General features: G+C 39.5%; 1 protein-coding gene across 1 annotated transcript in view; it reads right to left on the reverse strand.

The window, feature by feature from the left end:
• LOC136678345 (collagen alpha-1(XXVII) chain B-like) overlaps window positions 1-12,020 on the reverse strand; it is an 87,505-nt gene that overhangs the window by 3,215 nt on the left and 72,270 nt on the right. Inside the window, exons 30-60 of the mRNA XM_066656369.1 lie at window positions 11,845-11,889; window positions 11,402-11,446; window positions 11,221-11,274; window positions 10,850-10,903; window positions 9,732-9,785; window positions 9,118-9,171; window positions 8,970-9,023; window positions 8,752-8,859; window positions 8,428-8,481; window positions 8,229-8,336; window positions 8,083-8,136; window positions 7,705-7,758; window positions 7,235-7,291; window positions 7,069-7,122; window positions 6,922-6,975; window positions 6,563-6,616; window positions 6,375-6,428; window positions 6,145-6,252; window positions 5,912-6,019; window positions 5,493-5,600; window positions 5,315-5,368; window positions 4,426-4,488; window positions 4,281-4,334; window positions 4,135-4,170; window positions 3,777-3,794; window positions 3,373-3,408; window positions 3,133-3,159; window positions 2,893-2,958; window positions 2,617-2,785; window positions 2,249-2,358; window positions 273-491 (exon numbers count right to left, since the gene is read on the reverse strand). Of these exons, the coding sequence (XP_066512466.1) occupies window positions 273-491; window positions 2,249-2,358; window positions 2,617-2,785; window positions 2,893-2,958; window positions 3,133-3,159; window positions 3,373-3,408; window positions 3,777-3,794; window positions 4,135-4,170; window positions 4,281-4,334; window positions 4,426-4,488; window positions 5,315-5,368; window positions 5,493-5,600; window positions 5,912-6,019; window positions 6,145-6,252; window positions 6,375-6,428; window positions 6,563-6,616; window positions 6,922-6,975; window positions 7,069-7,122; window positions 7,235-7,291; window positions 7,705-7,758; window positions 8,083-8,136; window positions 8,229-8,336; window positions 8,428-8,481; window positions 8,752-8,859; window positions 8,970-9,023; window positions 9,118-9,171; window positions 9,732-9,785; window positions 10,850-10,903; window positions 11,221-11,274; window positions 11,402-11,446; window positions 11,845-11,889 (2,187 nt within the window). The remainder of the gene's footprint in view (window positions 1-272; window positions 492-2,248; window positions 2,359-2,616; window positions 2,786-2,892; window positions 2,959-3,132; window positions 3,160-3,372; window positions 3,409-3,776; window positions 3,795-4,134; window positions 4,171-4,280; window positions 4,335-4,425; window positions 4,489-5,314; window positions 5,369-5,492; window positions 5,601-5,911; window positions 6,020-6,144; window positions 6,253-6,374; window positions 6,429-6,562; window positions 6,617-6,921; window positions 6,976-7,068; window positions 7,123-7,234; window positions 7,292-7,704; window positions 7,759-8,082; window positions 8,137-8,228; window positions 8,337-8,427; window positions 8,482-8,751; window positions 8,860-8,969; window positions 9,024-9,117; window positions 9,172-9,731; window positions 9,786-10,849; window positions 10,904-11,220; window positions 11,275-11,401; window positions 11,447-11,844; window positions 11,890-12,020) is intronic.

Below are 12,020 nucleotides of genomic sequence, written 5' to 3' on the forward strand. Positions count from 1 at the left end.
ACCGAAGATGATGTTCACAGACAAAGGCCAACTGAAATGTTGGGGAATAATTAGGAGGGAACACAATCACAGCACAGGACACTCGATACATTCTCTGTCCTTTAAACAATACAGACTCTTTGGAATCTAAAATGTATAAACAAAATCACAATGCCTTGAACGTAAATATACGGAACGGAAATATAAAATGTTTTTTGACAGTTTCACACAACAACATGGTCTGTAATGACCATGTACATGACACGAAAAAGGGTATTTAAATATGCAATTACCCAACAATCGTCCTTCAACAGCTCAGGCTGGATGACTCCTCCACTCTGAATCATCTGTCCATTCCAAGCTTTAAAGCGCACTGCGTTGGGGGAGGGGGGTCTGGAAGCTGCTGTTGCCCACACAGGAACGTTTAGACAGTGGATGGTAAGGAGCTGTACAGCCTCAGAGCTCAGCAGGTGGATGAAGTTCATCTGGATCAGCCCCACACCCATTTCCAACTGTAGCACAAAATACAAATATATTTACTAAGTCTTACTTATTTCTATGCATGTTTAAATCAGAATGGATGGAGAATGACTGCATAAACAACAGATTCAAATAGAATTCACAGTCCACAATCTAATTTTATATCAGTCTTTTAATAAATTAAATCACAGTTATTAATTCTCCTGCCAAGGGACATAATGATTAAAGACTATTCCATGAACACCATGAATTTTAACCTTCTGCATTTAAAGGGAAGGTCTGTGTGATTACGGTTACGATTGTGGGGAAACAGTTCTCTCTGATTGTTTACATCAGAAGCTCTGTGTCTTTTATGATGGAATGGTGTGTTGGAGTGGAAAAAAAAGGCTGTACGTGGCTGGAGTTGGACTTGTCTGTAAGTTTATATTCACTGTTTGAATTACCACAAACTCATTTGTAAATCGAGTTATTTAGTTTTGTAGCACTTCCAGTAATGCAGTTAGCTGTCTCCCGGGTTTGGAGACATTTTATGGATGAAAGGAGCATGTTTTGAAAACAAACACACGTATATTATCAGAGTCTTTTACACGTAGTCAGAAGCAGACGGACGGCGATCGGATTTTAAATTTCAAACCTGTTCTATTTTCTGCATTTTACGGATAAATAAAATTCAGAATGACCAATCAGAGTGTCCTTTTCATGGATGAAGACCAACCAGATGAGCAAGAAGATGGCAGCTGGACACAGAAGCAGAGCCTCAACTCCTCCCCCATGGTGTGAATGTTCCACTTTGTTCAAAATTGCATCCTTTTCTTTTTGTACAAAAAAATTGTACTCGTTGTGAATAGGGCTTAAATGATCAGGAAAAGCAAAAATAAGTCAATATTACCAACCAATAATATGGAGCCCCGTGTCCGTGTGGGTTTCCTCCCACAGTCCAAAAACACACGTTAGTAGGTGGATTGGCGACTCAAAAGTGTCCGTAGGGGTGTGTGTGTGTGTGTGTCTGTGTTGCCCTGTGAAGGACAGGCGCCCCCTCCAGAGTGTATTCCCGCCTTGCGCCCAATGATTTCAGGTGGGCTCTGGACCCACTGTGACCCTGAACTGGAAAAGCGCTTACAGATAATGAATGGATGAATGAATGAATATTATGGAGCAAGAATAAAGCAATATCCTCCTCAGAATTTGTGCTTTTCAACGTTTGCGGTTCTCGTCGTTGTCTAAAAAACTTTTGATGCCTCTGCCATGAGCAGAGAGAGAAAGCCTAGCATATCGGACTGAGATGGTTTTTTTCCACTCATTTGCCGACACGGGCTTTGTAAACAAATTAGACAGGTCAAAAAGCTGTCACAATGCTTGCTTTCAGCAAACGCCAATACTAAATAGGCAATCGCAGGTTGGATTTTTCTTTCACTTCCTTTCATCAGGATTTGGACAGGTCTCAAGATGGCATCAGAAAAGTTTCCTGGTCACAGAGCAGAGGAGGAGGATAGGTAGGAAAAGCTTTCCTCGTGTGTTGGACATTGTGATTGGATGTGCTCCAACGGGATGGGGTGGTATAATGCTGAAGTGTCTGCACTCTGTATGAGGAACAGCACAATACCTGAACAGATTTTTCTACTTACTTAATCAGACCACAAATAATCACTGGGAGGTCTGGTTTCACATTCTGTGGCTTGGTAGGACCCAGATCCCCAAGTAATATGCACATGCAACTAGTGATTTGTGTTTTGAAAGGAACATATGGGGAGACAAGCTTAAACTATGCTCAGAACATTAGCGTGCTGACCTTGGACACAGTAAGTGGCCTAAGACAGGTCTGGCCTCCTCCAGTGAAGTTGCAAGTCACTTCAATTGTGTCAGATGAGCAGCCCAAGTTTGGGTCAATCCAGTAAGTGCCTGTCAATATATTAAAAAAAGGGGAAAGGGATGAGATGGTGCAGCAGGGTTTTCATCACAGCGGAGATAAAATAGGACTCCAAAGCTGTCTGAACGCAGGCAAAGTGTTTGTAAAATGGCTACCTCAGTAACTTCATTAATGGTTATGTTTATTATCACAGCATTAAGCAAGTTTAATAAAATGATTAAATTAAATACACTTTTTACAGGTCTTGTCGACTGATTGTGAAGAGCTCTGCGCACAAGGGTATTCCTCACCATCGTTCATCTTCTGCTCACAATCCAGCAGGTCCCTGCACATCCTGGCTGGGTTCTCCTGTGTTCCCAGTGGGTTCTTGATGCTGTAGATCAGGTTACTGAGGTAGTGAAGGGTCTTAAATATCTCTGTTCCCTGGTCCAGCATGGGGAGTTCCACGTCTGAATATGCCTGAGCACACAAGAGAGAGGAACAGAGCATACAAAGCGTTTTCATTTAATCTTAGATACAATTTATGTTTGTCCTCAGTTATTCATCTCTTTTTTTGAAGCACTTACCTCAGACCTCAGTGCAGAGTAGGAATCGATAATAACTTGAAATGCAGCACCAAGCGCCTCATTTTTCTAGATCAGAGTATAACCCAGAACAGACTGTGATGAATGGATATCTGTTTACACTGCAAATCTTTTTCACATGTTGCTTTTAACACATTGGGCCAGGGTAAAAGTTGATTCATTCCATTTTACAGAGATGTTAATCCACTATCTATAGTTATAGAATATGCTGAAATTACTTACAAGTGACAGAGGAACAGCAGGTGGGCCCTAGAACCCAATAAAAACACAATACATTGCAGTCACTTATTGGTCAGATCTTTCCTACAAAGCCATGCATCTCCAAAATGCTTAACATAACAGAACATGATAGAAATTGTCCCTTTTTTAGTGCAGTTAATGTAAGATGTTATAGTAAACATGTTTGGACCACTACTAATTGTTCACAGAGTGATATATATTTGATTTTTGATGTTTACTTACTGGGGGTCCAGGTGGTCCTCTAGGACCTGGAGGTCCCTTAAAAAAAGCACAAAAAAGCATTTTGTATAGTGTTTACTTGTTAATTAGTTGTTGTCTTTTGAACACATTGTTATATGCCACAGCAGGGGTGCCCAACTCCAGTCCTGGAGGGCCGGTATCCAGCAAAGTTTGGTGATTGCTCTGCTAAAACACACCCCTTAAACCTGGCAATTAACAGATGAGTTGACTCAGGTGTGTGTGAGCAGAGGTATAACCAAAATTTGCTGGATACCGGCCCCTTCAGGACTGGAGTTGGGCACCCCTGTGCCACAGTATTAGGAGTTAATATTTTAGCACCAAATGATAGACCTTAATAATTAAGTTGAATTTTGCAGCAGTGAAGTTATAAGCAAAGAGAGACCTACCCTTGGTCCTGGTACTCCCTATTCAAAACAAGAGAAAACCATGAGCATTGGGGATTAAACAAAACTTTGCAACCCCCCCAAAAAACCCAAAAACAACTGGTCTGTCTTGTATATAACTACATGTCCAAGCTAAAAAATAAGCATACTATTTCCTATCTGGTACAATAATTTCATGTGTTGACAGATTTATTGACTTCTATAGAAAGGGCCTCGGTGCCCTGAGTGAAAGTGACTAAAACATGAAAAAAGCAGGAAGTTACTGACTTTGAGTACACACTGAACTTTACATCTTTCTCCACACCTCAAAACAATACCACACCTGCAAGTACAGGAAAACACACAAGATTTGATCACTCACCATTTCCCCTCGACTTCCTTTGTCACCCTGGGGCCCCTGATGGAGAGAGGTGAATTATTTTAAACTACAAATTACAGACTGAAAGCTTTGGATCAGAGGGTTAGCAAATTTAAAAACATTAAAAGAAAAGATTATGCAGCACATACTGGATATCCATTAGGGCCAATGATCCCAACTGGTCCAAAGTTACCTTCCTTTCCCTGAAAAAAGAAACACCTACAGTAGTTGCTGATCCTGCAATCTTGGGCCATCTCATTGAAGTGTGAAAACTATGCACAAAGTGGTACTTACCATTAAGCCCTGCGGTCCTTTTGGCCCCTGGATACCCCTAGGGCCAATATCACCTGGTGGCCCCTGTGAAACATGCGTTCAGCAAAAAGTTGTAACTTGCAGTAACTGAACAAACAGCATGTTTAATACGTCACTGTTAAACAAATGAACTCATATGCATCATAGATAGAGTTTTCATTTTAAATGGACACTCCAGGGAAAAAAACCCTTTTTCATGTTTTGCTGTGGCTGTAAATCTTCCATTAACTAATGTCATGTCATCAAAGAGGAGTTTTGCTTCTCTGTTACGAGTGTCTTAACATCTTTTAAAACAACAAAAACAAAACTAGTTTTAAATTATAATACATACTTCCGTGTAATATAATACATGAAGATACAAGGGGCACATAATTCATATCCCCACTGTGCAGTAATGAAATCATCAGCACAGTGTTTGTCTGCTGTGTAGGAATCTGATTAATTGAGTGCAGATGGAAGACTGCTTTCTCAGCTGGGTTTCACCTGTGTATTCAAATGACTAAACAGGCCTTGTTGGATTTTCTAAGCTAAAAGACCGTTTAGTATCTTCTAACAAAAACAGATGGCAATTAAAATTAAAATTAAGATTCCTGAATCAACCAAGGGACTGATGTACTACTGGCAGTGCATGTTTTAGATTAGGTTTTAACCAAAAGTCCCACATAAATGAAAATAAACTAATGCCCTGAAACAACAATCGAAACAGCTTTTGAAACGGCATAACATCATTAATTGTTCACATTACATGTACTTTTCAGTAGAACAAAGCTGTAGTCTTGTATAAATATCATACTTCAGTATGGACTCCTGAAGGTGGCCCATATTTGATATTCATTAATTATGTTTGTATATAGACTGGACGATAGCTCACCTTAGGTCCAAACATTCCAAGAATTCCCGGAAATCCCTGCTCACCTGGATCACCCTGAGTAAATGAGAGAATATAAACTGTGAAACTGAACTCCTTCATCAGATGAACAATCAACATTCAAGTCAAAGATATGAAGGTGATATTCTAGAATAAAACAATGGGATAAAAAAATACTCACAAATTGTCCTTTAGCCCCAGGATCACCCTGCTTCCCTTGTATGCCCATGCTTCCAGCAGATCCACGTTTACCTATTGGTCCAGTCTCACCTGGAAGACCCCTCTCACCCTGCAGAAAATACAAGGAAAAGATTTGGTAGAATGTTGTGAAAAGTTAAATGCTTAATGTTACTCAAATTGTTCCATAACTCTAATAAGAAATACATTTAATTAATGAAATGTCGCTGAATCTGTGTTGAGCTGTTAGTGAGCAATGACTAGTAAAGGGGGCATGGGTGAGATGAAAAGCACTTGCTGTGAATACAATTTCTACCTCTTCAGAACAGACATCTGTGCTGAGAGCATGTGCAATGTAAGCACTGCAAACTTCCATGATGTGAGGCAAAGTAGTGAAACAGAATTTGCATTGATGCGAAGTACCTTTGATCCAAAGGAACCTTGACTGCCTCGTAAGCCTGGTGGTCCAGGTTTGCCAGTGGGACCCATGCTTCCTGGTAATCCAGCTTCTCCATCACTTCCCTGTTCACCCTAAAACAAAGACACACGAATTATGTGGCAGAGCTGAAGTTTTATTATTTATTTGAATTTTAATTTCGAGGAATCTGGCCTACAAAAGTGAAAGTGGAGACAATGCAACAGATCAACTTTCTTACTGGCATTCCTTTGGCCCCATCTTTTCCAGGAGGTCCATCCATGCCAGGTGTGCCCTCAGGTCCCTCTCGGCCAACAACACCTCTGGGACCTGGAAGACCAACAGGACCCTAGAGACACAGAAAAAAAATTGATTGATCATCAGCAGTGGGAGAAACTAGCAGGTCTCTCCTCTAAAGTATTGGAAATGCACAAACTCTTCTACAAGATGAATAAAAAACGAGACACTTACTGAGGACCCTCTGTTGCCAGATCCACCTTGAGCCCCCTTTTTTCCTTTCAGACCCTGATAATGAACAAAACATAAATATAGTAGCCCTAATCAAATGCATAAAGCAGTGGAAAGAGTTATGGAAACATTGAATGTCTTTATAAAAGATAAAGTCAGCTCTGTATGTGTCTAATTGCCTCAATGCTTACTTGATCGCCTTTGGATCCTTTTGGCCCTGGAACGCCTCTTGGACCAGGATTTCCCTGTGACAATACCATCATTAGAAATACATGAGATGAAGAGGGCTGAAATGATTATGCTGATGATTCTGTGTATAATGCAGATTAGGGCTGGAATTGATTTACTGATGTTTATAATATAATTAATTAATCTCCATCCTTTCAGGGTGGTGGTGGTGGTTCTGGAGCCCTCGCAGAAACATTGGGCACAAGACATTGCATGGTAATCAAAAATGACAATAAAGCAGAGCAACCAAAATCTTCAGCCAAATAATTTAGTTATATTTTCGGTTTTCAGAAATGCTCCGCCCTAATGCAAGTGAACTTACAGGTAGTCCTGGAGCTCCAGGTTTGCCTCTTTCTCCATCTACACCTGTTTGACCCTGAAATTGGACAAAAATCATTTATTCAATTAAAGACTCACATTAAGTAACAACTAACTCATTTTGAAAGGCTACTGTGGGTGCTTTACTTACTGGATAGCCAGGGTCACCTGGTTCTCCTCTGTCTCCTCTTTGTCCAACATGCCCCTGGAACCAGATCCAAACACAACACATTGAATTGGCTGCCATTATCGTCATCGTCTCATCAACAACATCATCATCATCAAGAACAACAACAAAATCTAGCAGACTGACTCACGATGTCACCTGGAGGACCAGCAGGACCTTCAATCTTCCCATCATCACCTTGCTCACCCTTCAGAAAATTGAAAACTAAATTATTTTTTAGGCAAGGCACCTTTTATATCACCACGTAAAAGTTTTAAACGTTGCAGTTGGGTAATTTCAGGCAATTCGGCAAAAATTACATTGTAAAACCAGGACAATGTGCCTGAATATGGCCTCAATTATAAATGAATAAGCACGAAGAACTTGTAAATCAGCTCAGTATTCCAGCCGTAATGAGCTCACTGAGAGCTAGTTTTCCTTTTCGTGTGAGAACCATATGGTCAGTTTTAAAATGATATTAAATGAGGCATAAAGTTTATGCTGTTTTAAAGCCAATAAAAGTGAAAAAAGCATCTGTGAAAAATAACAATAATACACAGGTTTATGATATACATATTTTCAAGCCTCAATTTAATCTAGACAGATCTTGGTTTCTTTTACCTTTGCACCTTTTGGTCCTGTGGGGCCAATTGGACCCTGAGGTCCTTGGTGTCCCTAAAATTAAATAAAAAATAAGAAGGTAAGGCATGCTGGACAAACTGTTAAGATACAATTCAATACCTGATTTAACACTAAAGAAGAGATTAAAATCATATACAAATCAGATATAGTTATATCAGCAATAATTCACTGTAGGGCAGTGTTTCTGAGATTGTACCAAAATAAGCCCTTCATGAAAATAATCACAGACATACACACATTTTTAATTGATGTGTGTCAGTTGTCAAGATGAGTTTATGTAGGTGCCATTACGCCTTATGAACACTGTGTAAAGTGTTGCAGTTCTATCAAAGCTTATCAATGCTTTATGATGCTCACTTCATATCCAGGCAACCCAGGATCTCCTTGTATGCCCATTTTTCCAGGTGCACCCTAAAGACGAAATCACAATGAAAACAAAATTGACTTCATATACAAAGAAATCTGATGGAAACATGGATAAATTAAATAAAATTAAAATGTACCACAAATCCGATGGTTCCTCTGTTTCCTTTTGGCCCTGGAAAACCCACAGGTCCCTGCTCACCAACAGACCCAGTCTCACCGAGGTGACCCTGGTGACCTTTACTACCCTGAAACACAATAAAATAATAAAATAAACCTCCTACAAAGACTTTTCAGATAATCTGCGGAGAAAAGAAAGAAACAAAAATAAGAACTTACTTTCTCTCCTTGTTTGCCTCGCTCTCCAATTTTTCCAGGTTTGCCTTCAGGTCCCTAAAACAAAGTGAAAACCACAGATGCAGGGGTCTTTATTCAGGTCCACACTAATGTGAACTCCCTTTAAACTGCATAATTAAAAGGATAAGATGTGAAATACTCAATTCTAGAGATATTTTCAAGAACAATGGTGATAACAACCAGCATACACAGCAAGAACACATAATAAATCTAAAAAGTGCCACACAGGAAGCACAATCATAAAAATGGCCGAGTATGTTGCCTGATGTCTAAGACACTGTAAATATAACAGTGAAAATAACTCACTCTGACACCAACTAGACCAGGATCTCCAGAGGGTCCTTCCTTTCCTTTCAGTCCCAACTCTCCCTTTTCTCCTGGTTCACCCTCTGGTCCCATATCCCCCTTTTCACCCTGCAGAAAATGCCAGAGTTCAGACTCAAGTGATGTTGCTACAGTGAAGAGCCCCTACGTGATCAAGCTTATCTGAGCAAATGCTGATGTTATGAAGTGCTTTTTCAGACCTTTGCACCATCAGGGCCGCTCTGCCCAGCTTCTCCGTCAAGTCCAGTTTCACCCTGAAATCAGCAGGTTATTAAATATCATTGATCTACATGGACAGGCAGGCACAGACTATATAAGCTGAAGCGTTATTAAAAACCATTGACCTACTCTTGGTCCAATCAGTCCAGGCTCACCAATGTTCCCAGGAGGCCCAACCGCACCCTGGAATACACAATTAATACTTACATCTGTTCAATAGAAGAAAGTGAAACTGAATCACACTTTGGCTGAAGTTGATAAATAAAACCTTAAGTTGAAAATACTATGCTACCAATCTGATCTAATCTGATCTAGGATGGAAACTACAATGAAAAATTATCCTGAAATCAATTCTGAAAACTAACAAACTCAAGTTCTGACAAGGAAAAAAAAACCCACATCCCACTCAAGTAAACTCCCCAAAAATCTCTCATAACGGATACAATTATGGGTGTTGTACTCTCGTTTTGTCATTTGTACAACTAGTCATCACTCATCATTTCACTGATTCATAGAAGAGTAGTCAGAGTACATGTTTAAAGAAATGGGCCAGAAGCAGCAGTCTGAAGGCATCACAGAGTTTGAGTAAAATACTGTCAAACTGAAACTGAAACTCTCCATTAATCAACCACTTTAGACTTTTATGGGGCATATGGTATTTTAGGTTACATTCACAGAAGACCATACGTCTAATCCGCAGGGACTGACCTTGAATTGTAAAAATAAAAAAATAGATGGTTTACCTTCTGTCCTGGTTCACCTGGTAAACCCAATTCGCCCATTTTTCCTGGTGGGCCCTGTCAAAGAGACACAGGAAACAGAATTACGACAATGTCTTCTAAAACCTTGGTGTGATGTAGCAGGCCATGTTTAATCACATCTTAAAATCTTCTACACTGTCGCTGTGTGGGAGTATTGGGCTGGGTGGATAATTGGAAACAGAAGAACAATATGGCCAAAGGCCTGTGTGTCATATTTTTTTAATTAGGCCCATTATTCCAATTAGCAAGGCCTGAGATAGAGTATCTAGTCCTGTCTGAAAGTATGCCATTGTACACTGGGATCAAGGAGAATTTTGCTGAATGATTCGACTATATAAAAACATTAATGGTAATGGTTTGTTAGAGTCTTTGTGTTTTACACAATGGGGTGTATCCACTGTGATATGGTTCATAATGGAAATGTTCTTACAGACTCACACACACACACACACAATGAATATATGGCTAAATATTTGTGGATTCCTACTTATTTTGTCTGAAATGAACGTTAATTTATAGTTTATAGCCTGTACTTTTTTAGGAAGGAAAGTGTCTTTACACTAGGCTATGAGGCTGTGAGTTTTTGAGAACATTAATGAGGTCAGGTACGGATGACAGATGATCAGTTCTGGATGAAACTCTAAATCATCCCAAAGATGTTGGATGCTCCTTCATCACTCCACAATGTAGTTGCATTGCTCCACTTCCCAGTGCTGGGGGACTTTATACCCATTTAACCCACACCTGACATTGAGTAATGTGATCTTAAATTCAGGTGTTGTTGTCCCATGTCATTGAATACATGTACATGTATGCAGATTATACAATCTGTCTTTTGTACAAATGAATATCCATGTACACACTGAGATCTCCTTATATATGTGAATTCAATCACTTTTATAAAAAGTGACTAAAATCCTTCTGACATATAAAGTATTTATAGTATACATTGTGATATTGTTACATAAACATCTTACAATCACTAGCATTTCCATGGAAACAAATTCCTAGTACATGTAAATGTACTTGGCCAATAATGTGATTCTAATTCTGAATCCAGTCTAAATATTTAAACAGACTAGCATGTGATGTAATGTTACCTTCAGTCCAATCTCTCCCAGAGGGCCAATCGTTCCTGGTGGCCCTGAAGGTCCCTATAAACAGACCAACATATGGAAACGTCTGACAAACCAAAACACTGATAATTAGTGCTGAGCATCAGATTAATTGCAGGCCTGTTCCCCTTCCCAGACATCTTTACGGAAATACTGTGCTATGATTTCATGAGAATATCTGAGACTGTAATGCAACAATAGTCCAAAACTATTTGGAGATGAGATGTGAGGAAGGTGAAGAATGCTGTAAAGTTAAAAGAACAAGCATTCTGTAGCAATTCATATTTTCCTTACAACTTTACATTCAAATCAAAATGTAAATGATATATTCCACACAAACTACCCAAGAAACTTACAGGGTCTCCAGGGATTCCTTTTGCTCCAGTTGGTCCAGAGGGTCCTTGAATGCCCTTAAAATGTAAAAAATCTCGAAGGGTTTATGGATTTCTCAATCTAAGCATTCATGTACTTCAACAGCTAATACCATTCTAAGCCTATGTGCATGCTTCCAAAGAGTTTCTACAGTTTGTTACTCACTGGAAATCCAGGAGCTCCTGGTTCCCCTGTTTCTCCAATCTTTCCCTGATATGAGACACAAACAGAATTCAATACCCAGCTTTTCTTTTGCAATGTAGACACTAACAACATGGTTCAGTATAATCTAAATTTACATAACAACCTTTCTTTCTAATATGTAACCACCCAGGGCTACAAATGCGTCCGCTCAGTAATGTCTTTTTATTGTCTATCTTTAGATCTGAGAATATAAATATTCTATCAGGGCAAAGTAGTGTATTTGGACATAACAAAAGGAATGCTAATGTTAGCCACAAAAACCCTGGCTGCCCCTCAAGGTTTATGAAGCAGCAGACAGTGACCTTAGGTGACTCTAAAACTTATAACCATCTCCTAGATTAAATCAGATAATTGAAATAAGCTTCTAAAGAAATTAGGCACCAGCCAAAAAACATGTGTCATACCACAGGGCCTGGAAAACCCAATTTTCCTGGTGGACCATCTGGACCCTGAAAAGGACAGTACCAACAGTTTACAACAGTGACGGCATTTCATCAGCTTTCCAATAAAATAATTAACAAGGACAAGTATTGTCAAAGTTTATGACAGAGTGTGACACAATAGATTTCTTGAATTTAAC

The sequence above is a fragment of the Hoplias malabaricus genome, chromosome Y, assembly GCF_029633855.1.
Source record: "Hoplias malabaricus isolate fHopMal1 chromosome Y, fHopMal1.hap1, whole genome shotgun sequence".
NCBI lineage: Eukaryota > Metazoa > Chordata > Actinopteri > Characiformes > Erythrinidae > Hoplias > Hoplias malabaricus.